The sequence below is a fragment of the Gambusia affinis genome, linkage group LG02 (assembly GCF_019740435.1).
Source record: "Gambusia affinis linkage group LG02, SWU_Gaff_1.0, whole genome shotgun sequence".
Lineage (NCBI taxonomy): Eukaryota > Metazoa > Chordata > Actinopteri > Cyprinodontiformes > Poeciliidae > Gambusia > Gambusia affinis.
This window is the reverse complement of record NC_057869.1, coordinates 17,910,527-17,936,384: the sequence shown is the minus strand read 5'-3', so window position 1 is coordinate 17,936,384 and position 25,858 is coordinate 17,910,527. Positions and strand designations below refer to the sequence as shown.

General features: G+C 38.8%; 1 protein-coding gene and 1 long non-coding RNA gene across 10 annotated transcripts in view; one reads left to right on the top strand and one right to left on the bottom strand.

Annotated features, from left to right (window-relative positions):
* The window catches only part of sox6 (SRY-box transcription factor 6), a 137,385-nt gene that overhangs the window by 65,153 nt on the left and 46,374 nt on the right, over positions 1–25,858 (top strand). For all 9 annotated transcript variants that reach the window (XM_044100028.1, XM_044099990.1, XM_044100016.1 and 6 more), the window contains 3 exons: positions 3,522–3,611; positions 15,007–15,179; positions 17,161–17,229. In XM_044100028.1, the coding sequence (XP_043955963.1) occupies positions 3,522–3,611; positions 15,007–15,179; positions 17,161–17,229 (332 nt within the window). The remainder of the gene's footprint in view (positions 1–3,521; positions 3,612–15,006; positions 15,180–17,160; positions 17,230–25,858) is intronic.
* LOC122821814 overlaps positions 4,742–25,858 on the bottom strand; it is a 94,392-nt gene continuing 73,275 nt past the window's right edge. Inside the window, exon 2 of the long non-coding RNA XR_006369068.1 lies at positions 4,742–6,077. This is a non-coding gene — a long non-coding RNA (uncharacterized LOC122821814). The remainder of the gene's footprint in view (positions 6,078–25,858) is intronic.

Here is a 25,858-nt window from a genome sequence, read left to right as displayed (position 1 = left end):
CTATCTTAACTTCTTACTCATTAACATTTCTATCCAAATAACTCTTGATTTGAAAAAAATACATTTTGTCTTTCTTTCATCTTAATGAAAACAGATTGACAGCCATGTGAAAAAAAATAGGAGACCTGTGTCTTTTGTCATAAATTTGTGAAATCGTGAAATAAAGAGTCCATTCGCTGCCAGGTTTGAAAAGGTGTGTTTATGTCACACATCAACTCAGAGGCATTCCATTGTTGAGATTTATGAGGTTCATTACCTTTGTTTTCAATACAGTTAAAGAAAATTGGGAGAAATAGTCTAATCTTGCCAACTAATCTCAGCGTTAGGTGTCTAAGTTGCAGCGTCTGTTCACCCACATCAGCAAGATCACAGAGTGCCTGCATAGGAACGCTGTATACCAGAGATGGCACCTCTGATAGGAGGAAAGCATACTGAATTTGGCAGTGTTACATCTGGGAATGCTATTCACTTTCTTCTGAGTGCCATTTGGAAACATGAAAAAAAAAAAAAAAAAAAAAAAGGGTTCAGGGCATTTTTCCAGTTACATAGCACCAGCCCCAGTGAGGAGACAATGAGACCCAGACAGGCTTAGGACTCCAGAAGCCATTCCTCTCTCAATGGGAACATGTCTTGGACAGACACTCCAGTAGTTTTGTCTTGTATGTTGCTATCAGTGCTAGCTGCAGAGCGGAGGGGGTCCGTGCCAGGCGAGGGTCCGCAGGGACCGTTGGAATAGCTGGGGCTGGAGGAAGTTGGTCGAGGTCCAGTGGGGCGATCTGGGCTTGGTGACAAGCCAAGCTGTCTACTGCAGGGACGCTGGGAAAATGTAAATAAGAGTCTGATAAGGCCTATTGTTTTCATTCCATTCTCATCCCAGCTGAATGACCTGCTCCCCAGCCACAGAGTGTTTTATCTTGAGAAAGGGAGGGGAAAAAATGGAAGGAGTGGGGCTGTGAGAGATTTAATAGCCCCCCTAGGAAAATAAAAATAAACTGACTGTTGTTTGAGCTAATTCCTCAGATTGTGATGTCCTACTTTGAAATTTGACTCAAAACTTTAGGAAGTTCAAGAAAACCTGCCAAAACAAGGATATTTGCCCAGGAGTCAGATGTGATTGTATTATCTGACATAAGCTGTTGTTCTCTGTCAAATCCAGCGTGGATCAATGTCTGACATTCGCTGTCAGAATTTGACAGTAATAATTATGTTGTTATTGAACAGTATTTCTATTGGCATCACTAATTTCTCCTGAGAAAAGAGACATGCATTTTAACAACTGAAATAACTTTCCCTCTATTAATCTGAATTCCTGCAGAAAAATAGGCTGTGCAAGGACAATTTGAAAAAAGCCAGACTCCTTACTCACTTAAGTATTTTTTTTAAGCATGCTTGCGCAAAGCTTGTTCTGTTTTCTCCAAACCCCTTTTTTTTGGTTTCCTGTTTTTGTCTGCACTTAGTCGGACGGTGAAAGGTGTTTTGAGAGTTATTTTGTGGACTAATCTGAGAGTCATTATTCACCTCGCTCAGGTGGAAGCTCAGGGAGGACAGCAGTGCATTCCAGCTGTGGTCTCTCGCATTGGAGGACTTGACAGGTCGAGTCTGGTCCAGCGAAGGGGATGTAGGGAGCGAGGGAGCAGCGGTTCTCCCGGGAGGGAGGTGGAAGGGAGGGGGAGGACTGGAGTAGAATGGGAGCTGGCACCGTATTATCTCCAACTGTTGGTGCATTCCTTAATGATCAAGTGCTGGAGAAGCATCTGCTATGAGAGTGTGTGTGTGCACAGAGAGGGAGCAGGCGTGTGTGCGTGTGTGTGTGTGTGTGTATACAACACATGCCTGATGTGTTTGTTTAATTCGTCTTTATGCAGCTTGAAAAATCTGACTTTTCTTTTGTTTTAGGAGGGGGAAAAAAGTCAAGCTCTGTTATGGTTCTGTCTGTGTTTGAAGGAGTTTGTTGTTCTGGGAGAGGAAACTGTCTCACCCAGGGGTGATGGGCAGGGAAGAAGGGCTGATCTTTGCTACTCCCGTTGCCCTTAACCCCTGTTTTAAGATCTGTGATCTCTGTGCCACGCTGGGAGTTAACACACACAGAACACACAGGCTTTTCTCCCTCCCTCCCCCAGGGTCAAGGGGACAAACTGTGAGTTGGGAATTGGAAAGTCAATAAAGCAGAAGTAATGTTATAATGACCCTGACTTGAAGATGTCCCATTGACCCCCATCATACATGGAGGAAGTGGACAATCAAACAAAATGGCGACTCTGCTTGATCTCCCGAAAAGTCATCCTTAAACAAGGCCACGAGAACTGCTGACCCCCTGTTACTCCCAGTTCCTCTGAAGTCTGCCTGTTTGTCAGACGGAGCAAGACTGTTTGCTTTGTGAAAACGGGCAAGAAATGTAACAGACAGATAAAAGGAAACAACAATTTTACACATCCTCTACTGAATAAATCTTCCCTGTGTTTGATGTCAAGAATGATAATGGTAAACCACAAGAGTCCTGTATATTGCATGTGAAAGTCCCCTGCTTTAGCTTTCTTACTGCGTTTTGTCCTGCATTTTGTGCTGAACAAAAAAAAAAAAAAATTGGGGGTGAAAAATTTACACACACCAGGTAAAATGTTAGTTATTTTTCTGACAAAAAAAATCAAGACTATAATAAAGTATTTCAAAATTTTTTCAATCTTTTATACAATATATCCTTTATCAATTACTTCACAAATACCTGACATCTTAAAGGGTTGTAGAGTCCTTTTATATCCACTGTAGACTCAAAAGTACTTTACAGTTACCATACTGAAAACACGTCAGTTACAAAGTAGTTTTATGTTAAAGCATCCTAAAAAAAAAATAAAAAAATAAAAATGTTCGCCTGACATGAATTGTTCCTACTTGGAAAATAAATCTTAATATAATGGCATACTGGACTTGCTTGGAGTGTAACTCTTAAGTCTGTTGAAGGGCTGGCTCCAAGTGGAGGGATGGAGCCTTGCTTGTGCTGCTGGTATTTGATGGGAACAGGCTGAACCCGGTACAGTGCAGAGATGGTGGAGGCCTGGGTCAGGCAGCCCAGTATGTTCTTTATCAGCTACACCAGCGACAGCATGGCAGATTGCAGCCATTCCTCCTCTGATTCATTGTGTCCTGGACAAATGTTAATTGTTTTCATCATTGGCAGCTATGCGAACGTTTGGACGTACCCAGTCTCACTCCTTGCCTCCCACTTAATGTGCGTCTCTGCCCTTACGTTATCACCACAATGCCGTGTTCCCTCCTCACTCCACCCTTGGCTCGTCTTTTAACAGGCAGCCGCAGTCCTTTTAATGTTTCCCATCAAATAAAATACCATTATTTCATCTCATACCTTGACTTTACAGTTAGGAGAATAGATTTATAGCATCCACAGAGGTGTAAAGCAGAAGCTATATCCTATATCTGTCCATCTATTGTTGATACCCACTTATATGTCCAAATAACAAATGTTAAAATGTTTTTCAAATGCTCTCTTTCTTTTTTTGTTCCAGAATCTTCATGCATGGAGAAACTTCTTTCTAAAGACTGGAAAGAGAAGATGGACAGGCTCAATACCAGCGAGTTACTGGCAGAAGTTAAAGGTAGGAATCAGCAAAGCAAAGCTGTCTATTCAACTTTCTTATGGTATTCTGTTTAATCAGAATACAACAACCAACATAAAAAGATGTGGTTGTCATGTGGCAAAATATAAAAAGGTTTAAGGGATAAAAATACTGTCGCTGATAAAAGAAATGAAACTAAGGCTCTTGGCTGCCTTCATCACTGATGCCTCTTCTCCCTTACTTTTAGTTCAAACGTCGAACTCTAGCCTATTTTGAAGGCTCCCTTAAAATTTCCGGCCCATTGCAAAAATCCGATCGTCAGCGCTTCAGTGTTACCCCAAACACTGCACACCTTATCCTGAGAACAAAAAATATGAACCCTTCTTACTCTGCTCTGGTTTGTGTAGAGGACTTGTGCGATTCTGTTGAACACCAAAGTGTGTTTCATGTAAACAGACCACGGCTAAGCTGAAAGGAAAAGAGACGACACTCAGATAGGAGAGGAGAGTAGACGGTACGGAGACGCAAACAGCCTTCTCCTCGCTGAACTCGCGTTACAGTGGAATGTCTCGACTATTAACCGTGAACGCCCTGTACGGCGTGCTGAGAGCACCGCAGCAAAGCAGCCAAGCACTCCCCCAAAATTTCTGTTTATGACAGGGTGAGCTGAAGGTGGGCTGAGGATGGGCAGGGCTCCTGCTTACTCCTTAGCACTGACTGTTACTGAACGCAGGCATGTTTATGTTGAACAGGAAAGTTAAAAACCAGCTGGGTGATAGCACCAGGCTGTCACTGGCTCCTTATTTTTCTAAACAATAAATTTAGCTCACATTGCTATTATTATTATTATTATTTTTTTGGTAGTAGTAGTACTATCTCCATAGGGCCAATTAATCAATTGCAAATATAAAATGATTGTATGGTTATCAATTTCAAGCTTTGCAGATTTTTTATATTTCACACTTGTCAATATTTATATATTGCCCTACGAATAGCATGTTTTTTTTCTCATTTTTAACTTTAACCTTAATTATGGCAGATACACTGATCATCTAATAAAATTTTTACTGTTTTGAAATCTTTAAGATAAATTGGCAATATATAAGCAGCAAAACACTTATTTTCCAAAATAAAATATTTACTCATGTTCAACATTTTTTATGGAGGTCCATAAATCTTTTCCTTGCGTCTTGGCAGATTTCTTATCATTTTTAATGATGCCAACCAGGCAAGAATTATGTTTGAAGTGTTACTTTAAAATACATCTACAGATGTGCCACAATTTACCTCAGATCAATTAACATGAACATATCAGAAAGAACTAGAAACCTTTTAGCAAATAGAAATAATTATTGTAGAAAGCGTAGTTTGATTTTATGCCAGTGAGAAAAAAGGTAAAATGTTTTTGTAATTTTTTTATTTTATGTAATTGTTTTGTTTCAAATGTATTTTAAAATATGTAATGAAAGTAAATTAGTCTAATTTTCCAAATCTAAAAGGACTTCCTCAGGTAAATCCGGGATGGTTTGCACATGGGAACTGCAAACGTAAGGTTGTGGTTTAGCTTTATTAAATTACATTTTCTCCACTTGGTGAGAAATGCAAAATAAGCTGTTGAATGGTCAAGTATTCACTGGCAATAACCTTAATGAACTAAAGGGTAAATCATAGCTTGGTAAACTAGATTCATTGTATCTGTGCTCGTGCACTGTATGCCAGTACAGATCAAAGAGCATGGTGTAAAATGTTTAAAATGATTTAGCCTTTTGAAATTTGGTGTTAAATTACAGGCAGGGCATTTGTGCTGTTTGATGAATGGGAATGGAAAGGTTACTTGGTGGTCTGTAAACAGGTAGGGAGCCTGATAATAAACACTATGGCCTCTGTGTGTTGATGAGTTATGGAGACAGTCTATACACCACAGTTACAAATATAAATGCTTCTTCTATCACAGAGGCAGCCTTAGATTTTTAATTAGCATGCCATTTCATATGACTGTAGACATTTCAAAGGGCTGCTTTGTGTTCACCCTTACAAATGTCTCTCTCTCTGCGTTTGATGTCTGCCTGATGTAAATACGGGCAATTAAAAAGAAGCCCAGGGTTGGAGATGCACAAGGTCTGCCTAATTAAAACACAAACAAAGGTACCAAGCAGAAAACACCTTATGATTAAGATCTAAAGTGTTATGATGAATCACGGGTTCCATTAACTGTTAGGTTAAAATGAGTACAAAAGGCAAACATGCCTGTAGGTTTTAAAATAAACAGAAGATAGTAGAAAATAAAGGATGACATGCAAATAGAGAGCACAGTGCCCAGGGGCAAAGTGGCCTTGTATCTTTTATGTAGATCGCTCTGTGAGTCCTCAGCCTATTATTCAGGGCAAATTTTAAGCTTCCTCCTGACAATGTTCTATCAAAACCTTGAAAGGCACATAAACGTGTCCTTGCAAAAGCATACGATGGAATGTCGCTGGTGTGGAAATAGTTGTTTTGGTCCGGTTCCTAGAAGACAAAGCAAAAAAGAAAATCAATTAGTGAGCTAGAATTTGACTCTAGGCTTTTCTCAAGAAAAGAGAAATTCTTTCAGCACAGCTTTGTTCCAACTTGCCCCAAATGCTTTATTCTGCTGAAGTGAACACGCACGTACAGTAAACAAACAATGCAGGACAATTGTATCAGCAGCATCAGAGATTGCTTTTTGAGCTCTGCTAACCTAACTATTTACCTGTTAGCGATGACAGAAGTATAATTATAGCTTATTGTTGAGTGGGCGTATCGCTGCAAAACGTACTGGTTTTTATGGTATTTAGAGTCAGTACAAAACAAGCAACATGATCCCATGCTTAAGGCAGATATGTAGGACTGTGCTACTGAGGGTTAATGATTTCAAATCTCCATCTGCCTTGTCTTGCAAGCTTCTGAAGCTTGGTATCAGCACGGCCGTGCAAAGGAACGTTTGTGAGGGAGCATTAGTAGCGTATTTCTTTTCAACTGTTTGTTTTCATACCTGAGTTTAGCTGTCAATCTGCAGGAACGATGAAATCTTCTGAACAAAACCACAGAGGAAGAAAAGGGAGGCTGGCTGGAAGGGCTCCAAACCACACAAAGTGATAATAGATGGCAAGGTGGATCGAGCGCTTGAAAAGAAGTAGGCCACGAAAAACAGTGCAGATGTGGATACTTAGACCCAACATTTATATTTATAGAAATAAATTACCCCCCATTACATGGAGCACAGTAGGACATTTATAATAAATAAGGCACATGCTGTGTTAAATGTATACAAATCTAGTGTTCAGTAGTAGATAAGTCCCCGTCTGTTCCAGGCGTAAGATTCATACTCAACGAAGCTGTTTAAGTTTCCCTGCTGAGTGCCAGCTTACTGCCAACACTTTAAATAAAAAAACAAACAGAAACAAACCTAAACACATTCTGCTCAAACATTTAGACAAACTAAGAGGAAATTAGTAGCTGCAACTGTATTACAGTGTGAAACTGTAATAAGTTCCTTGGAATTTGTAAAAAAAAAAAAAAAAAAGAAAAAGAAAGAAAGAGGAAAAAAATGAATGGAGGGGAAAATAAAAAAGCTCAATACAGTACGCTATAGCGTTGCAATGGCAGCTTGAATTCTGAAGCAGAAAAATCAAGGCTATTGCGCTGTCACAATCAATTTGAGGATGGTTTCTACATGACAGTGGTTGGGTGCGTGCAGACAGCCCTGCGGCGGGCAGATAAGTAGAAGCTCTTTAGGAGGAGAACAGAGGGCAGGGCAGGGTGGCTGCCGAGACGGATTTGATGCTGGCCCTACCTGCGCTGGCCACACTGCTGCTCAGCCAGAAAGGAGCCCACTGTGTGAACACAGAGCCTGCATTGTTGAGAAGTCTCGCCTCCAAAAAATTTATATGCGCTTTAATTCGTCATGGATGCAGATGCACCGCAAATGTTAACTCATGTACACCTTAGAAACATTTTTAATAAAGAATTATAGGTCCCAAATGGTGTGTGCATTTTATCTACGTACTCTATTTCATTTATATTTACTCAAATATATGAAAAAAGAAAAAAAAAACATTCACACAAATAGCACAAAACTGTATCTGTCTGGTTGGTCTGGTCAAAAAAAAAAAAAAAAAATGCTTCAGTTAGCATTTTCTCCACAACACTTCAGTCAACTGTTTGGCCTGTGCACTCAGGTGAAATATGAGCCACAGTAAATCATTATTCCTCAGGCCACATTTGCCAGATGAATGCATGGGAGTGTTAGACTGTGTGTTTTTCTCCTCTAATGAATTGAGGAATTTAGCTTGTGGCAATGGAGGTATAAAAAAATCGTAGTACCATGCCCCTGTATGTTTGTATGCATGTGTAACAGGGACAGAATTCAGTGGTTTGAGGCAGTTTGTTCACTTTGAGAGCCCTTTGGATCCTAACGTACCAGAGGATTTTACCTGCAATTTATGCATGGTTGAATGAATGGATGGATGGATGGAAGGATGCGTGAATAACTAGTGTTGTATATTTATGTAAGTATGTAATTTCTTTGCTGAAAAATGGAAAAATACTTTTTCTTTTTGTGTCTCTGGTGTAATATGGTACATTTTCTCAGCACTTCAGACTGGTGTAAATAACATACTTAGGCCTCTTCATTGCACACAACCTTCTATGAGACGACCTTATAGAAAGGTCGTCTTCTTGCAGGGAAAAAAAAATTAATTCTGACCTCCATTTACTTAAAGGTATTTATTAAGTTCACTTGTACTATTCATTTTTATACATTCCATTGCAAATGAAAATGCTTTTATTTCTTTTTTTTTATTTTTTTTTTTACTTTTAATCTCTCTCTTTGTAATGGTTAAAGGTTGGGGTTTCAAATGATATTTTATTGTTTGAAAAAAGGAAACATTTTTGCTTTCTCCTTTTTCTGTCATAGTTCATAATTCTTGCCAAATTGAGTTTGTGCAAGATTGTTTTTTTCTTATGCTTGTTTCACCAGCCTATAGGTTAAGAGCTTTGTTACTTCTTCAACATTTGATTAACACATCTCTATAATTTTCAAGATGCTGCCCTGGCACTTTCAGTTTACTGTTCTAAGGGAAACCAATTACCTCACGAGGTCAGAGAGTTTCTGCATAATAAAGAAAACAAAGATCTATGGACAAGTATAGTAATGTCTCTTTAGGTGCTCGAGCAACTATGCAGGTGATAATGTAGATTCCACCTGACCACAGTTAATAGATATTCTGGTCACAGTTGCTTGAGATTTCTGCTATTTTTCCTCCTTCAATCTACTGATCAGGATTAGATTCAAACTAGAGACATTGTTGATACACTTATTCAACAAAGACAACTGCCTGAAAGACTGCGGCTAAATCTCCTCTGCACAAACCAGGATACAAGCCCATTCTGATGAATTTATCAGTTGTGTTGGTCCTGTGAATAAATACTCTTTGAAAAGAACAAGATAACATCTATCTCCTAATTTACTTGCAAGGATTTGCAGATAGTAAGCCTTTGCCTTGATCACTGTTTGGCAGGCTTTTATGCGAGTGGAACCTTGAAAACTGTGCATTCTCTATATTTTCAGGGTGCAAAGGTCAGATTTCTCATTATAATCTATAAATAAAGGCTGTGAGTGATGAATAGAAAGACTTAGATAGAGAAAACCTTTGTTTTACATGTCTTTGACTGTCACCAGTGTTTGTGCTGCCCTGTGTACGTACATAATCTTCAGCCGTGCTAGAATGACCAATTTTTCTTTGTGTTTGACAGAGTTACATATGGATTTAATTTAACTAGTGAAAAAGCATATAAAAAGTTTTTGTGTTGGGTTTTTCTTTACTCCTTTCTTCTTTTTCTGAATATGAACATGAGGGTCATTGCGTTCCCTCGTGGTGTAATGTGCTTAGGTCAAGCCTGTATCTTATCTTTGATGAAGTACCTGGTCCAGTGTCACGGATAGACAGTTAAGTGCTGGAGCTATTACATTAGCATAATTATACTGTAGAGCAAAGCTTCCTCTATCATCAAAATATTAGTCTCCATCAGCATTCAGCACGACCAGCTGAAGTGCATGCTTATTAATAACCACTCCAAGTGCTAATTGGAAAATTTATTTCAAAACTAGAGATGAACAGGTAACATGGTGAGGCAGCAAGGAGCCCGTAAATATTCAGATTCATGTCAGTTTAAGTAGTTTCAACAGTATTTATGATAAGATCAGTGAGAAACTGCCGATAATCACATGCCTATAACATACACTCACTGACCATTTGAGGATTTTTTTGTAATCCATCATGGCATGAATTCAACAATGTGCTGGACAAATCTTCCAGTTCATACTAACTATGAGCAACCCACAGCTGCAACAGATCTTTTTAACTACAAATCCATAGTATCAATCTCCAAGCTTCTCAAAGGTGATCTATTGAGCTGTGATCTAGTGACTGGGGAGGCCAACAGAGCACAATTAACCCATCATGTTCAGGATAAGTTGATTTTTCTGGTATGGTGCATAATCCTGCTGGAAGGAGCCATGAGAACATTGGGTGCACTGCAGCCATAAATTGATAGAAATGGTCAGCAACAATTCTCAGAGGGACATCTATCCAGTGTCAGATTGACAGATGTTTTCCAAGCTGCTACTGCCCAACATCAGAGAACCTGTGAAAATTGTTCCATTAGTTTCCTGATTTTAAATAACAGGAGTGATACTCAGCATGGTCTTCTGTTGCTGAGGCCTACTGCTTAAATGTTCAACATGTTGTTTTAGTCAGAGATGATATTTCACATACCATGCTCATAAGGAGTGGAAATTTTAGCTCATGTTGTCTTTCAATCAGCGTATTCTGCCCATTCCCTTCTGATATTACAGAGTGATTTTCTTTGACACAACTGCAATTAGCTGGATATTTTCTTTCTTATTGTATCATTTTCTAGAAACCCATAGATATTTGTGCATGAAAATGCCAGTGGATCAATAGTTTCTGATATACTCAGACCACCTAGATAATCTAAATCCCCTTTATTTGTCATTATGGTACTCAATTTAAACCTCAACCGGCTTCCTTTACTGCATCTAGAGGCTTAAATGCATTTAATTGCTGCTACGTTAACAAGAAACTGAACAGGTGTGCCTGATAAAGTGACACGTGAGTGTAGTGTGGGTGTACAGTAGGCAAGCGCAGAGAGGAAATGCTGACGTGCCTGAGAATCACTCTGTCTGCTAGTTAATGAGATTTTATTGGCAAGATTAACAGCCTTTGTGTCATAACAGAGGCAGCAAGCCAGGTGAAACAGCTGTTGCTCATATTGTCTCAGTTGTAGGACACAAAAACATGTTAACATCATGTTACTGGAAACACATATGGCCTCGCAGCAATGCCACACAGGTTAAAAGGGTTGTTAAAACATGTAGCTAGGGTTTCAATGTACATTTTGGTATTATCTTTGATGTTATCTACTGTTATTGAAGTTGCATTCATTGATGGAGGTCTAAGGGAAGAAAAAAGAAAATTTTCTTTGAAAGCTACAGAAGGTGCCAACGGATGCAACTTGCATTGACTCAGTTGACCTCCTTGTGTTCGCCGCAAAAAGCACGAACAAAAGGTCAGGTGATTGCAACATTCACACACGTGCGTTTAATTCAGAGACCTGCACTTTTTATTGCAGAGCTGTGTGCGTTCACACACGTTTTGGCAGACAGTGAAAACGGGGAGCCTCAGCACGCATGGCATTCAAGCTATGTGCAGTGTGGACACAGCTTTGTGCAATTTCTGCATTTGGAAAAGTCCTAATTTATTTAGGATGGGTTTGCGGCATATGGAAGCATCCACAATAGCTAACTGATAGGAAGACAAAGAAATTCCAGTCTTCTGTTGCTAAAAAAACTCAATTCAGAGCAGGTCATAATAGCTCAGCTGTCTTGACCAAAGGAAGGGGAGAGAATAGGGTGCCTTGTGATTTTCCCCCTTTTCGCCCTCACCCTCCCTCACTTTTCTTCTTCTTTTTTTGTGCCTGAATCTTTTATCTGTGTTATTCATTCAAGACTCTTCAAAGTAACAAGCCTCCTTCTTTTTCCCGGTACTGGATTTGGAACCCAAATTAGAGACTGCTTGATTAGAGCGGAGAGGAGGGAGCCAAGAGAGAGGAAGATGTGGGTATTGGACAAAACAAATCGCACCCCTACAAAGTGCCTTTTATCCAAAGACCCGAAGGCTCAAATACCCCCATCCCTACCAGAGCAACCGTGGCTCTGCTTGTTTTTCTCTTATCATTTATTTAGTCTGTGTCTGTGTTTTCTGTCCCCCTTTTATGACATCGGGAGAAGGCAGGAATCTCAAAAGGTGAATCTTGAATTGCCTGAAACTGGGCAGCATGACCACTGCCTACCTTCTGTGAATCAGTCTTAAGTTTTTTAAGTAGACCCAATAAAACCCAGGGAAAATCCTGGTGCTGTTTGGCCACTCACTCCTGGGTTCTGTTTCAGGGTAGGATCATCCTACAAGGCCTCAGTCCTTCTACCAGGCGGATGTCAAAACACGTTAGGTCTGGCCTGGCTGCTGGGGTTTATGTAGCGCCAAAGTATCTCTAAGCTGTCTGTCTGCCATCGGAAGCGCAATGTGAGGAGACATGTTAACAGGCAGACCCCATCCCCACTGCTGTTAAAAGTCATGCAATATGTAGGAAAACTGCCTCTTTTGTCAGCGGCCTGGTCAGACACAGACCACGGCTCCCCTCTTCTGTACCACCCAATAAAAGTTTTATCTGCATTTTAAAGCTAATCCATAATTTAAAACAGGGAGAAAGAGATTTTAACGCAAACCAGTCAAAAACAACAAAAAAGAAAACATATGCATTTGATTTTATGTCCAGCTGTGTAAAAATTCTCCAAGGCTTGTCAGGTTTATTCAGTATCATCAGAATTTGCAATGAACTTCAAGTAATTTTGATTTTTTGTATCTCTTTCAAAATATCTAAAGGCAGCATCAAAAAAATAATAATAACAGAATACTTTCGAGGTTAACATGGAAACAGCATAAAGTGGAGAGGATGGTTCAGGCTTCCCACAGCTCAGCTAAAGAACAAAACAATAGACCTTCTGTTAGCATTCTTGTGGTGTCTGGGCAAGAAGAGGCACCCCACTCTCAGGGTAGCCCCTCCAATCTTTAGCACAACACCCCTCCAAATAATGAGACAAAATAGCTTTTATTTATCCGTTATTCAATGGTAAAAATTTTTCCAATCAATTTACAATCATCAGAAATGTGTAATTAAGCAGCGCGAGAGGACACTTCAACATCCAAACAATGTGCTGAAAGCTCAGTCATCTCTGACGTGATAACCCTCAAGCTGCTTTATCTGCGTGATGGTTTTTTTTTGTTTTTTTTTTTCACGTATGTGCCTCTACCTCCTTGTATCTGTAGTATCAATGCAAGTTATTTGCGACATCACCTAACGTGTCGCGTTGGCTACCTGTGAAAGGCGGCTCCATCGTGGACACAGCCAAAGGTTAATAAAATTGCCGCTGATTGTATCAATTTTACAGATAAGCCATTCACAACAAGTGTAGTACGGTGAATAAGAAGTCAATTCAGGCTTTGGAAACAGCATACAAGCCCTATGAATGGCTGCTTTTAGGTCCCTTTTTTCGTTATAAATGGAGAATTGCAGCTCTCTTCTGTTGCAGCAGGCAGCGGAGGCAGAGTGGGGCAAACTGGGTTTTAGACAAGCCTGCCAGTAAATTGCTCTGAATGGGTTCTGGAGGTTGACAGGACCTATTAAGACAAACGGCTTTCCTCATCGGAGAGATAAAATAAATCAGGTGTTTAGTCAAATTAAAATAGTTCCAGTGGAGAGGGCCCCCGGGAGCTCTGGGAGAAACTCAAGACAGATGTGGTCAGACACGAGAGGAAGACACCCAAGAAAGAATTCAGCTCCTTGCTGGCCCCAGGCCAGGCCTTGTTGGACTGTTATCCGGATTTCGGTGCTGCTCTATGATTGTCTCCATCTCTCTTTGTCGCTGTCAGATTTCCTTTTGGTATTGCTTGTTTCCCAAGATCAGCTTGTCACATAGAAGTGCAGCAGGAAGAGAATGAGTTACTGTCTATCCCCTCACTGGCAATTATGTTGACTGTGTTAGTCAATAGTAGGATTACTTAGCATTGATTAGCCGATGAGAAAGAGAAAGAGAGAGAGAGAAAGAGAGAGAGAGAGCTGCTGCACAGTTACTTTCTCGGTTTCTCACACAGCTGTTATGAGACTGTAGAGAGATTTGAAGATGAATGATCTTTTATTTACATTTCTTTTAAGCCTCAGCACAAAAGGTGGTGACTTGATCAAAATTTTCTTGAATGATTGTTTGATTCTGCTTGGTTCACCAGATGCAGGATCCAGTCTTCTTGTTTTGACAAGTTTATGCTATCCAGCCTCTACTCCATTCTGTTGATGTGATTGCCTCCACCTCTAATACCTGTGTGGTTTATAGGCTGGTGCAAACAGTGACTTTTAACACCTTCTCTGTAATAACCCCTGGAAGTCTGACACAAGTGCCACCCCCGTTTTGTCAGCTCCCTGCAGCTCTTTGTCCATGTGCCGGTAACAATTCCTTCTCTTTTTCTTCTGAAAGCTGTGAAAACAAGTCACAGCAAACTCGTCAAGTCCAGGCTGCGTGTGACCTTAACAGTTTCTAGTGAATTCGCTGCAGTTGGTTCCTTCCTGTGTGGATTTCTTTGTACTAAATATTGTGTAGACTACAATGACACAATGTGATGATTGGCTTGTCCAGCATGGCTACTTTTCTAAATTTAACAGTAAACAACTTAGGACGTCTCCACAGCCTTTCGTCCAAAAGTCTACATGGCCACAGCCAGTTCAAGATTTATTGTATCCCACAGTAGAGGTTGACTTGATGACCCGGACAACTACTATTGCTTACCAGAGCTCAATGAATATCTCCATCAAATCATTCCTCTTAAGACTGTTGTGCATTATGTAAGTCACTTCAGATTATTTATATTAGAGGGCTGGGTATCTCGCTCTTTTAGCCAATACCATCGGCATGAACATGAAAAATGTATATTTTAACTCCAGTGCAATCAGGATAGTAGATTAGGAAATATCTACCATGCAACAAACAGGCCTTTGAGTAACTCAGCATTATGCAGAAAACCCTTGATTATGCATGGAAAAACATTTGCACAGATGGATTTTTGTAGCTGCTCATAAACAGTCAGAAGAATGCTAAAGCTAGTGTCGTAGCTAAAATATTACCTACATTTTAAAATAGCTATGCGAAGGCCTTAAGCAGCTGCTTAGTTTGTTTATGCTTTTGGTCGACTCCGGTTTAAGCCTCCCCCTTTGAGGTTCTTAATTCATTTCCAGGGATGAATCACAAGTATCTCGCTCTAAACCTGCCCTCTCCTTCTTTTCACAGGTACCCCAGAGGGTCTGGCAGAAAAGGAGCACCAGCTCTCCACAATGATAACCCAGTTGATAAGTCTGCGAGAGCAGCTCCTGGCTGCCCACGATGAGCAGAAGAAACTCGCTGCTTCACAGATGGAGAAACAGAGGCAGCAAATGGAGTTGGCTCGACAGCAGCAGGAGCAGGTAACTGCGTCCTGTCTTCCTTTTTAGCACGTTCAGGGATGTAATCACTCTCTCCTCTCGTCTGCATCTCAGTTAACAACCTGTTTACTGTCAACATTTTATCCTTGTTATTTACAACACACACTGTCATTCCTCCTCCAATATTGTTTATTCTATTACCCTCCGTGCCTCTGTAATAAACCTCATTAAATCCATTTGTAACAAATTGTCACTTAGATCTTTTTTTTTCATGCCTGAGGTGTGCCAATAAAATCTTGGAATGCCGAATGATAAGCCATTTAAGAGACACTACACTCAATATTTCCTCAGATATTTCAGTCATGCTCGCTCACCCACGTTTGTGCTGTGGCAGGAAAAAAAACCTTATTATGACTTGTGCTAACAAATGCGTGGCAATGTGTGAATTAAACATTATATTAAACATGGAAGTCCCCCATATCTTATAAATTGTCCTCCTATTATAACAAGCGGGGCATTAGATGTGCAGCACAAATCTGGCCAATGAGCCATATTGTACAAATCAGCAAATTAGCACAGGCCATGAAGTGTGTTAATGTCTGGGAAGAAATAAGGACACTAACTATCCACACGGGCGACACTTTTATTATCACCAGCCACTCTAATGGCTACGAGTCAATTATCAGCAAGGAGTTCACTCAGAGTTTCCTCAGCACACTCTCAAACTGTCCTGTGGTAAATGAAGAGATTTACCATACACCTTGGAATGATACATTTGGTCATAGTACACTAATAATACATTAACAGTATTGATTTTCCTTTTTAATCAATGATGTTCATCTACAAACTCCACAAGTACCAAAACTTTGTGGGACACAGCAGCTCAACTGAGCCACAATATAAGACATTTAATTTTCTTTTAAAATGGAGAAATATTAATAAATTTGGGATGTGCCGCGGCAGACAGGGAGAGCCCGCTGAGAGCCAAAATGTCATCAAGCCATCAAGACACAACGCAGTAATTAACTGTTGACACTTGTGAGGAAGCCAGCACAAATTAATCTTGACACATTTGCAGACGGCAGATATCTTACAGAGAACACTTTGTAATTATATATAAAATTGAAAATTAAATGACACTTAAAACCCAGTTGTCATGCTCAATGAAGTGAGCGTGTAGATGGAGGTGGGCGCTCAGATGAGAAAGATTGCGGTGAAGCCTCGCTTCGCATAGGGGCAGCAGGGACCTCTGTCAGTCACACTCCACCTGCACTGGGGATCTCCATCATAACCATGGTTGTCTGTCTTGTAAATCATTCATATCACTCATAGACAAATGCACACTCTGTTTTCCTGTACAGGCCATTTTACATTTATTCAGAAGCAAACCAATTGGTTTGTTACGTTCAGACAAGAGTTACTGAAAAGTATGCTTGTTTTAGTACTCATCATGCTTCCGGTATCTCAGACAGTGTCTTGCAAATATTTAAACCCCCTGAGTTAAAAAAAATAAATAAATCTTTTGCAATGTCACAGCCTCAAATTTCAATGTATTTTGTCATTCTTATTTGAGAGAGAAACCAACATAAAGTTGTACAATATTGTGAAATGGAAGGTTCTCAAACATTTTTCATGATACAAACAAAAAACTTTCCAATTATTTGTTACAAATATAAGTGAAAAAATAATTGATTTTCAATTATTACAAAATTACTTTCAAAATTAATTGAAAAAAAAAAAAAATTTCTCTTCCCAGGTTTTTATGCTTTTTTTGTCACTCTAAACATAGAGTTTCATTAGAGGAAGTTTGCAGTTGAAATGTGACAAAACATGATAAAGTCCAAGGGGTGTGAATACTTTTGCAAGGAATTTTAATTTACTGTACAGAAACTGGCCTGAATTACGTTTGACCACATAATGTTATCAAGAGGAATACACAAGTTTTCAGTGATAAATTCCTCTCCTCATTTATCTCAGTTTAAGGGATTATTTAATTTTCTCCGTTGCTTCTGTTTTCAACCAGATTGCACGACAACAACAGCAGCTTCTGCAACAGCAGCACAAAATCAACCTCCTTCAGCAGCAGATCCAGGTCAGTGCATGCATTTCTGTCGGCCCTCTAACACGCAGCAGCTTACACCTCCTACTTTCAGATTACTCCAACATTTCTGCCTCTTCGAGGCAATTAACCCACCAATGTTGCTACGGTGACTCGGATTTAGCAGCGCGCACACACACGCACACGCACACAAGTAAAATCAGATATTAAAGGTACCTTATAAGCCTTTTTTATTTTTGTATCTCTTTCCCCTTTATCTTTAATATTTGTGTCACACTAACAGTCATCATTCTCATCAAATGTTAATTGCCTGTTGGTAATCAGGAGGGTTTTTAAAATATGGAGGTGAATAATTAACGCATCTTAATGAACAAAAAAGAGGGGGGAAAAGTAACAACGGATAATGAGAGCTGCTGATAGAAGAGAGCCTAGAGGTGGAGGACATGAAAGAGGCTGGTAAATGCCTCTGAAATTAACCAGCCCCTGAAAGGCAATGATACATGCTTTCACACAGCATAAGGACTGTGGAAGCTTACATTGTCTTTAAGATATGTATATTTCCTCATGGTTTACTTAAGCTGATGCACACATTTTAAATATACAAGCTGATTATGTATATTTTATGCTCTTTCTTTCTGATACCGCAGGACTACTCATGTTTGTTTGTATGCACTCTAAAAGAGTTGCAGTGGAAGACCACCCAGTCAGCCCGTAGCTTGATCTGTTCAAACTGCACAGGATAATCTGTGGTTGGTCACTCGCGCTGGTCAAGGCTGTGAACTTGGCTACCTTTGTGAAGCAAATGTTATCCTGCTGGGTGTGTTTGGTGTCAGGCACATCCTTCTCCATTCATCGCCTCCCATGCTTGTTCTTTTAAGAGTTAACTCTCCCTATTCTGTCCTATTCATTACTCATAGCTTGGAAGCAAATTGTTCATGAAGCAGCAACGTCAACATGTCTATTTGAGATTTTTAAAGGATTTTTTTTTTTTTTTTTTAAGGATTTTTTGAAGTATGTATTTTGCTCAGCAGATTCTTTTTAGAAGCATCAGACTTCTGCAAAAGTAGTGTGGACAGCAAAGTGCCTCTTTTGAGAAATGTATTGTACTATTAACAAAATCTTGAGATTCCAGCAGCCTCAACCTTTTACTTTAATAGTTGACAATCTTTCGGGAAGATGTTTCAGTACTAATTTCTACTGAAAACTAGTGAAGAGCACAACACTAAGGGGTTTGTGTGGGGGAGTGACTCTTAAATTAAATGTCGTATCGACCAGTGAGGGGCTAGACCTACTCATTTCTTCGAGGACCCTTTGCTTGTAATCATTGAGCATAAGGGCACCACTTTAAAAAAATCTCACTTTTAGAGCCTCTTGATTTTATCACAAAGTTACAGAGAAATGGCACCTTTAAATTCCACTTGATGAATAATTTTTAAAAGGGCTTGGAGGTTTGAGAGTGTATGGGAATGCTCTTCTGAATATCCATTTCAAACACTTGAACAGAGATACAAGCAAAGACCTTCCTTCCAGAGCCCAGTTACCCAGCTTTTCCCCTGCCTCGGATCTTACAGGATTAAAACACAAACACACACGCACACGCGCATGCACACGCCGATACATTTACAATTAAATAAAAGAATCCCGTGTGCCAGCCATCTGCTTGACTATCCACCCTCCCTTGACTCTACTGGGTACATACCACCCAAGTTTCACCTTGTGCAACATTGTTTAACCAATAAGTTATTCAAACCAGAATGTGTGCTTTCTTTCTAAACCAACTCCTAAAGTTATCCACAGTTGTGATGAAGCATCAAGGCAAGTAGATAAGAGAGTCAGAGCTGATCTCCGTGAAGTATTTTCTGTGGTTCTGTTTTTGTTATTGCTGCCTCTTAAAAAGTGCCTCAGCTATTTTAATATATAACAGCTTTGCTTGCTTAATTAGTTCTATATACAAGCTTCTTGTCCGCAAAGTGATTCACAGTATCGGGGGATTTGGTTACCCTGCTTTTAGCATTGAGAACACTAAACTTTATTGGTAACCCTGCTGCTATCAAAGTCCTTCTGTTTAGTTTTAGAGAGGAAGCCAAGGGAGAGGGCCTTACTTAGGTCTTGTATTGATGATGTGAGTGATCACACGGTGCATATTTTACACAGTCTAAAAAATAAAACCATGGAGATTGCAACCAGAGACTGTTGTTGGCACTATATGTGTGCTCTCCAAGACTTTATAGCATGAAGACTGAATCTCTTAGAAGTATTGTAGAGGTTTAGTCTGGGTCCACTTTGGAGCAAGCCAGCATGGAATTCAATTAAGTTTCTTTTTAGAATAGCCTTCTTTTTATCCTTTCTCATCATGCCTAAAAGAGAGGGGAAGAGATTTAGTCTTTGTCCCACGGGATTACAATGTCACTTGTTTTAAGATAGCAGATTGAAGTGTTAGGGGCTTATCAAAAATTAAAGCTCAAGGCTTTGTGTGTTTCCCCATCAGGACCGTTTTTTTTTTTCCTTTCCTTCCTTCACTCCGGCCCTCATCGTTGAAATCATCTTGGCACTAATTCAATCCTAGGATTAGATCAGCTGCTTTGGTTGGAAATTTGAAACACCATTCAGGACTTTGTAAGACATGTCACAATTTAACATATATATCAGTAGATAACTAGTTTGTCCAAGCAGCTACTTATCTTTTTGTGCTACTGTGTAGGAACTGTGAGGTGAAGAACATTCAAATTGTCTTTTCTTCCCTCATTACAGCTCATTATATTTAGAAATCAAGCCATTTTTGCACTTTTCATAAATGCAAAAAATAGTAAACTATGTGTAAACAACAAAAGATTGGGTATTTCTCTAAACACAACTTTTACAACTGTGGTGCAGAGGCATGCTAACAGCCATATACATTCAGAGAGGTGACTGTCTGTGCCCAGCAATTGGATGTGCACATTGATACAAACATCAAGAAGATGAACACAGACTGAAAGGTCAGGGTGAACTTTATCTTCATAAACAGACAAGAGAAGGCAGAGCTCACCGGATGAAACAGAGGGGCACTTTTAATCCAGAACTTTTAATTTAAATGTGAAACATCATTTAACACGGTGACAAAAACACAATGTCATGACATTGTTGCTCGTCATTGACTGTGGCATTTATGTGCCAACTCTGAGAAGACAGCCGGATAGGAGATCTAAAGGATAATAATTTCAAAGGATGCCATTGTCATTCAGATTGTGCTTGTTTTCAAAACCTTCTACTATAATGGGTTGTGTTGGGTCTGGTTCTGTTTATTTCCCTTTGACCTGCTGGTCTCTACTTACTCATGGTCTGGCCTTGAAACTCTAACCCCGCACACATTATCTGTGCCTGTAAATCCTACCTTTAACCTTGTTTCCACAAGGATACATAAACACAGCATGTGTGTTTCTCCCCAGTTTATAAAGGGAAACATAAGATTAAAAGAGAAAAGGACACTATATTGTTGCTCTCAACATGCTTCAATCTGTCTGAGGCTTTCTCACATATCTTTAATGGTGTAGAGAGACACTGGGGGACTAAAGGTTTAAAAATACAAAAGAGAAAAATAATTACAAAAGCGTTGTGCAACCATTCATAAAATGGAGAATCTATACTGCCGCTAGAATGTGAGATATAAGAAAAACACAACAGAAAGTGTACAATCTAACATTTAGCAGCACATTTCCATTAAGTTATTTGTGATCTTAATTAAAGTTTTGTTGCCAACACACCATTGTTTTTGTGTCTTTTGTTTCCAGTGGCACAGGAAGACACAGAGCCATTGCAAAAATATTTAGCCACACCCTTCATCCCTGATCTCTTGATGTGTATTTGAATGTGAAGCCAATTTTTGACATATTTTAGACAAAATATTATTTCATATTCATTTCTTATACATGTTTTTTTTAAAGAGATTTTACAGTTTTAAGGTAGAATTGCTCATATGTCTAAGCAACACTTTTGATCCAGGTGATTTTTTTTTGTCTTCCTTTTTATTTCATATAGACATAAAGGACAAAACATGGGTCTTTAAATGCCATGGTAACATTTTCATTATTTTGGCAAAATTGAATGTTAGGTTTCATGTTTTATGCAGCTATGTTGCATCAAACACACAAAATAAATAAATAAATAAATAAAATTTGGCAATTTAATAATCAGCTTTAAGTACAAAACATATAAAAAAAACTTCCTGTATAGTCTTATAAAAACAATTTTTTATACAATTTTTTTTTGTTTAGTCACAGTTTAATAGAGCACAAAAGAAACAAAGAAACATGCGCCATTATAGCAAACATTTTACATCATCGAACTGAGTTTAAATAAACATGGATCTGTTGGGTACTAATGTAAGAATAACAGATCTAATTTGTGCTTTTGTTGTCTCCACAACAAAACGGAATTCCTCAGTGTGAGGTCCCTAATAATGTACTAACAAAGGGTAAAAAAAAAAAAAAAAGCAAAATGGACATTGTTAAAGAGAATGCATAAGTTGCCCAATTAGTGCAGCAGACTGGGGCTGCTAGTATAATAATAAGAGAATTATAGAGCAGGAAAATGATCATGTGTGCATTCAAAGTGGGAAACTGTACTGCTGTGCACACAGTCCTACTCTTGTGTTTGCTGATGAGCTCTGTGTTAGCCTCCTTGTAAGATTATGTTGAGGCATTAACAGCCTAGTAAGACAGCCTTGGCTCTCTCCCAGGGAGCCTCAGTCCAGCATGTTCATCCTGCATTTAAGAAAACTGTTAGCTGATGAAGATGTGTACAAGCAAGACAGAAGATAAAAGAAAGCGGTGGCTTGACTCATTAGTATGTGTTATTTGATATATAGACACTTGCCTACAAATAATTCCATTTAGTGAACTCCATTTGTGAGGTGGGAAGCACCAATTTAATTACTTATTAAATGTGATTACTTGTCAGGAAGCAGAAGAAATGCTGATGTTTAAAAACAGTCGCCACATCACTAAAGCCATATCACAGCTCTGTTGAAGTTTAATGATGCACAAATAGGTAGCTCAAATGAAAGCAATGGTAGTGATGATTTGCTAACATTACAAAGTAGTTAAGACATCATTAAATATAACTAATTTATTTGACAGAGTTTGGGTGCTGCCGGCACACTTGCCCCCAACAGCAACCCACCCTTTTAGTTGGTAAAAAGAAAAAGCAATTTTATAATATTTTTAAATTACAGTACAAAAGCTTTTACTTTTTGACTAATGAAGAGAGACATATAATTTATATAACTAAAGTGTAATCTCCTGTTGCTGTTTCGATTCATGTTCAAGCTTTAATATTGGAGACAATCTTGGAAATTAAAAAAGTTCAAAACCCTATCAGACCATATTTTTTCAGATGTCCCAGAATTGTTTCTGATTTGTTAATTAATTATTTTAAACTTAGAAATTTTTAGCTAAATAATGTGTTGAATAGTGATGCTGTTGATTTTATATTTAAAATTGGAGACTAAAAACGACTACATAGTTCCCAGCAACAAGTCAAATACTCTGAGAGATCATTGGGTGCCAAGGCTGTAAAAGGCAGGAGATTGCTACTGTTGAGCTCTATGTTGATTCAATCCTCACCATTTACCAATGCCTTTCATACTTGCTGATTAGTTATTGAAGACAAGAAATGATAAAAGGGCTCAAATCTCATGTAATTTTATATTTTGACCTGTATTTTATGGAAATGTAGCTTTTAACCTTATGTGGAAGACAGCTTCACTTTATGCTGCTGTTCATTAGGGCACAATGTTGTGAAAAGTTTTTGCCCCTTTACGGTTTTTTTGTTGTTTTTTTTTTTATTTTTGTTACTTAAATTAGAGTTTGCAACTATATTTTGCTAAAAAATGTAGCCAAGAGACTTTGGTAAGAATCTAGATAGGCCGTTAAAACTTAAAAACATGTTGATTCTGCTAAAGTAATTTCTGGTTAACACAGACTAGTTGTTTGATTTGGGGAAAATTGCTTTTTTTGCTCAAAATTGTTATGGTATTCTGAAAATTTCTTTTAGTTTTAAGTTTATGGCAATACTTAAGGATGTACTCTGTTGCAGGTTCTTTACCATTGAGGTGAGACAGTTAATAAAAATAGATCATTGTTGCAGCAAACTACAAAATAAAGCTGTGTATTTGTGCAAGTTGATGTTATATGCAGACATCTCAACAGTTTAAGAGGCGATAATTAAAAAGCTTCACATGAGAGGCTCCAAATAAACAGCAGTATGTAAAATCACACTTGAGGGTGTTTAAAAATTGTCACCTGAAGGGTTTCCATAACATCTCAGGGATAAGCTAATTTATCCCTCAAATTTCGAGCTGTCTATCAGCTTGGACATCTAACAGCACAAGATGGTAGATTATCTGTCAAATCTTCATAGTGTTAATTAATCCTGATAAGTAAGCAAATACCCTGAACTTTACAATGCTGCACCTGTTTAGAGCTTCTTAAACCCACACTGGAAAGAGGAAAAGCTGCTACACTTAGCGCCCATTATGTTGCAACGCTTGCAGGGAAAAATATCAGGAGAGGGAGAACACGTCCTCCACTGTGTTGTTGATTTAGTTTCCTCTCCCCCACTGCATTAACTGTGTTTTCTCAGCTAACGTTGTGCAAACTGTTTTGTCTTTGCGCTGGGTCGTCATCCTCAGCAGTGGGCACACTCACAGGGATTGAAGGAGCTGCATTAATAAGCTCAACTGTGTACAGGCAGCAAGAAACAGGAGTGTGTTTTCTCAGGGCAGGGGTGGCAAAAGGAAAGCATTCTGCCTATGGCTAATGCAAAAAAAAAGAGCTTTTTGTTTTGGGGTGGGGGAGGAAGGAGAACCCAAGCATTCCAAAGCAGAATATAATGAGCTATTTTGTCCTGCTCAGTTTGCAGCAGAAAAAAAAAGAAAATGTTTGTTTTCTTTGACTCAGTTCTGCAAATATAATCTTTTTTAGTGTTTCCTTAAATTTCATTGGAAAATCTGAAATATAAAGTGGTCTTGCTTGCGGTGTTTGATCTTGCACAAATTTTGTGGTTTCTCTAAGCCGACATTATAGTGATATCTGAGAGTGTTTGAAAGTCTGAGCAAACTTGTGTGTCTAATAAAGTCGCCCCTCCTGACAGGAGTTTTTCTGCTGAACAACAGAAGGGGCTCTGTTGTGTTGTGCGGCCCCAGCAGCTGCGAGGCAATAATCGAGACAGAGCCTGAGTTTGTTGCAAAAAGAACCGTCAAAGGGGGAAACCCCACCATCATGCGGACAATTAAATCATGTAAATTAGGGTTGGTGTCATATTTTGGTCTAAATAATAATAATAGCTTTCCCTTCTATGTTAAATACATTGAAGAAATATCGTTTGCAGACATTGGTAATATATTATACATGCAATATCAAGTCTGCAGAGAGCAGATTATATTGCAAATATTTTGTAAAAATCAAAACGAAATCCAAAGATATTCCAAACCTAAGGCTGACTGTATTTCATAAGCTTGATACGGTTAAATCCCTCTCTTTCCCTCTCCCCAAACAAAGTTTAAATCACACTAAAATACCTGTTTATCTGACTGTCCCATGTCTAATGTTCTTTACAACCTGACAGAGGCTACTGGAGAACAGCTCTGAGGGAATTTACTTATTCCCACTGCTGCACATGCACACAGTTAGGTTATATTTACAGGACAAAAACACACAGTTGATCCCCATCTTTCTTAGTTGATATCAAGTGAGGAAGAAAATTCTGCTTTAGGTATTCTTTATTTACATTGCGTAATACTAGATCTTGTGTTGTTTTTTTTCCCGCAAGGTTATGGAAACTAAGCACTACATCAATCTTCACAACAAAGCCTACGTTTTTACTATTTCATATACAGCAATATTTAATAAATTAGAACGTCAGTGAAAGGTTAATTCACTGCAATAGCTCAGTTCACAAAGTGAAACATCTTCAATAAATTAAATAAACACAGGCTAATGTTTTAAATCTGTTTTTGATTATGATTATTTTTCACATAGATTACACAACAGTTTAAAAAAAATTCTCATAAATGTGGGGTCAATAAAAAAATATATTTTTAATTTTTTATATCTGCTTAAAGATTATTTTCAAAAAGAACTTTTAATCTCACTAGTAACCAACCGTATGTGTACACATATTCTAATTTACTGAGTATGTCACTATATTTCATTTTCCATCTCTGATGTGTGTCCATAAACACTGCAAGGCAACCAGGCCAGTTCACTTTTTGCCTAGACCCACATAAAAGGCACAAACACACACAAAGGTAAATGAAAATAAAAAAGTTTAATTTTGCATTTAAACACACATTTTCAGTAGTTTTACCCAGGATTTCAAAAGATATCGGAGACGTCGGCTACAGTGGAGAGATTTGTGGAATGGAGTGTTTTGGTGTGTCAAAGGGTTGCACAATCCTGTCTTCATGTTTCTGTGTACATAATGGAGACATATTGAACTGATGGTTGTCCAAAACAGATTGTTGTCCTGTTGAATGAATTAGTAACTAGTGGTGGTTCCCTCTGGATAGCCTTACTTCTTCTGAATGTTTGTATTTCATCCCAAACAGCTTTTAGCACTACAAACAGCTAATGTGCCATTTGTCTCCAGCCAAAACAAACTGTGCCTACTTTTAATGTAGGGA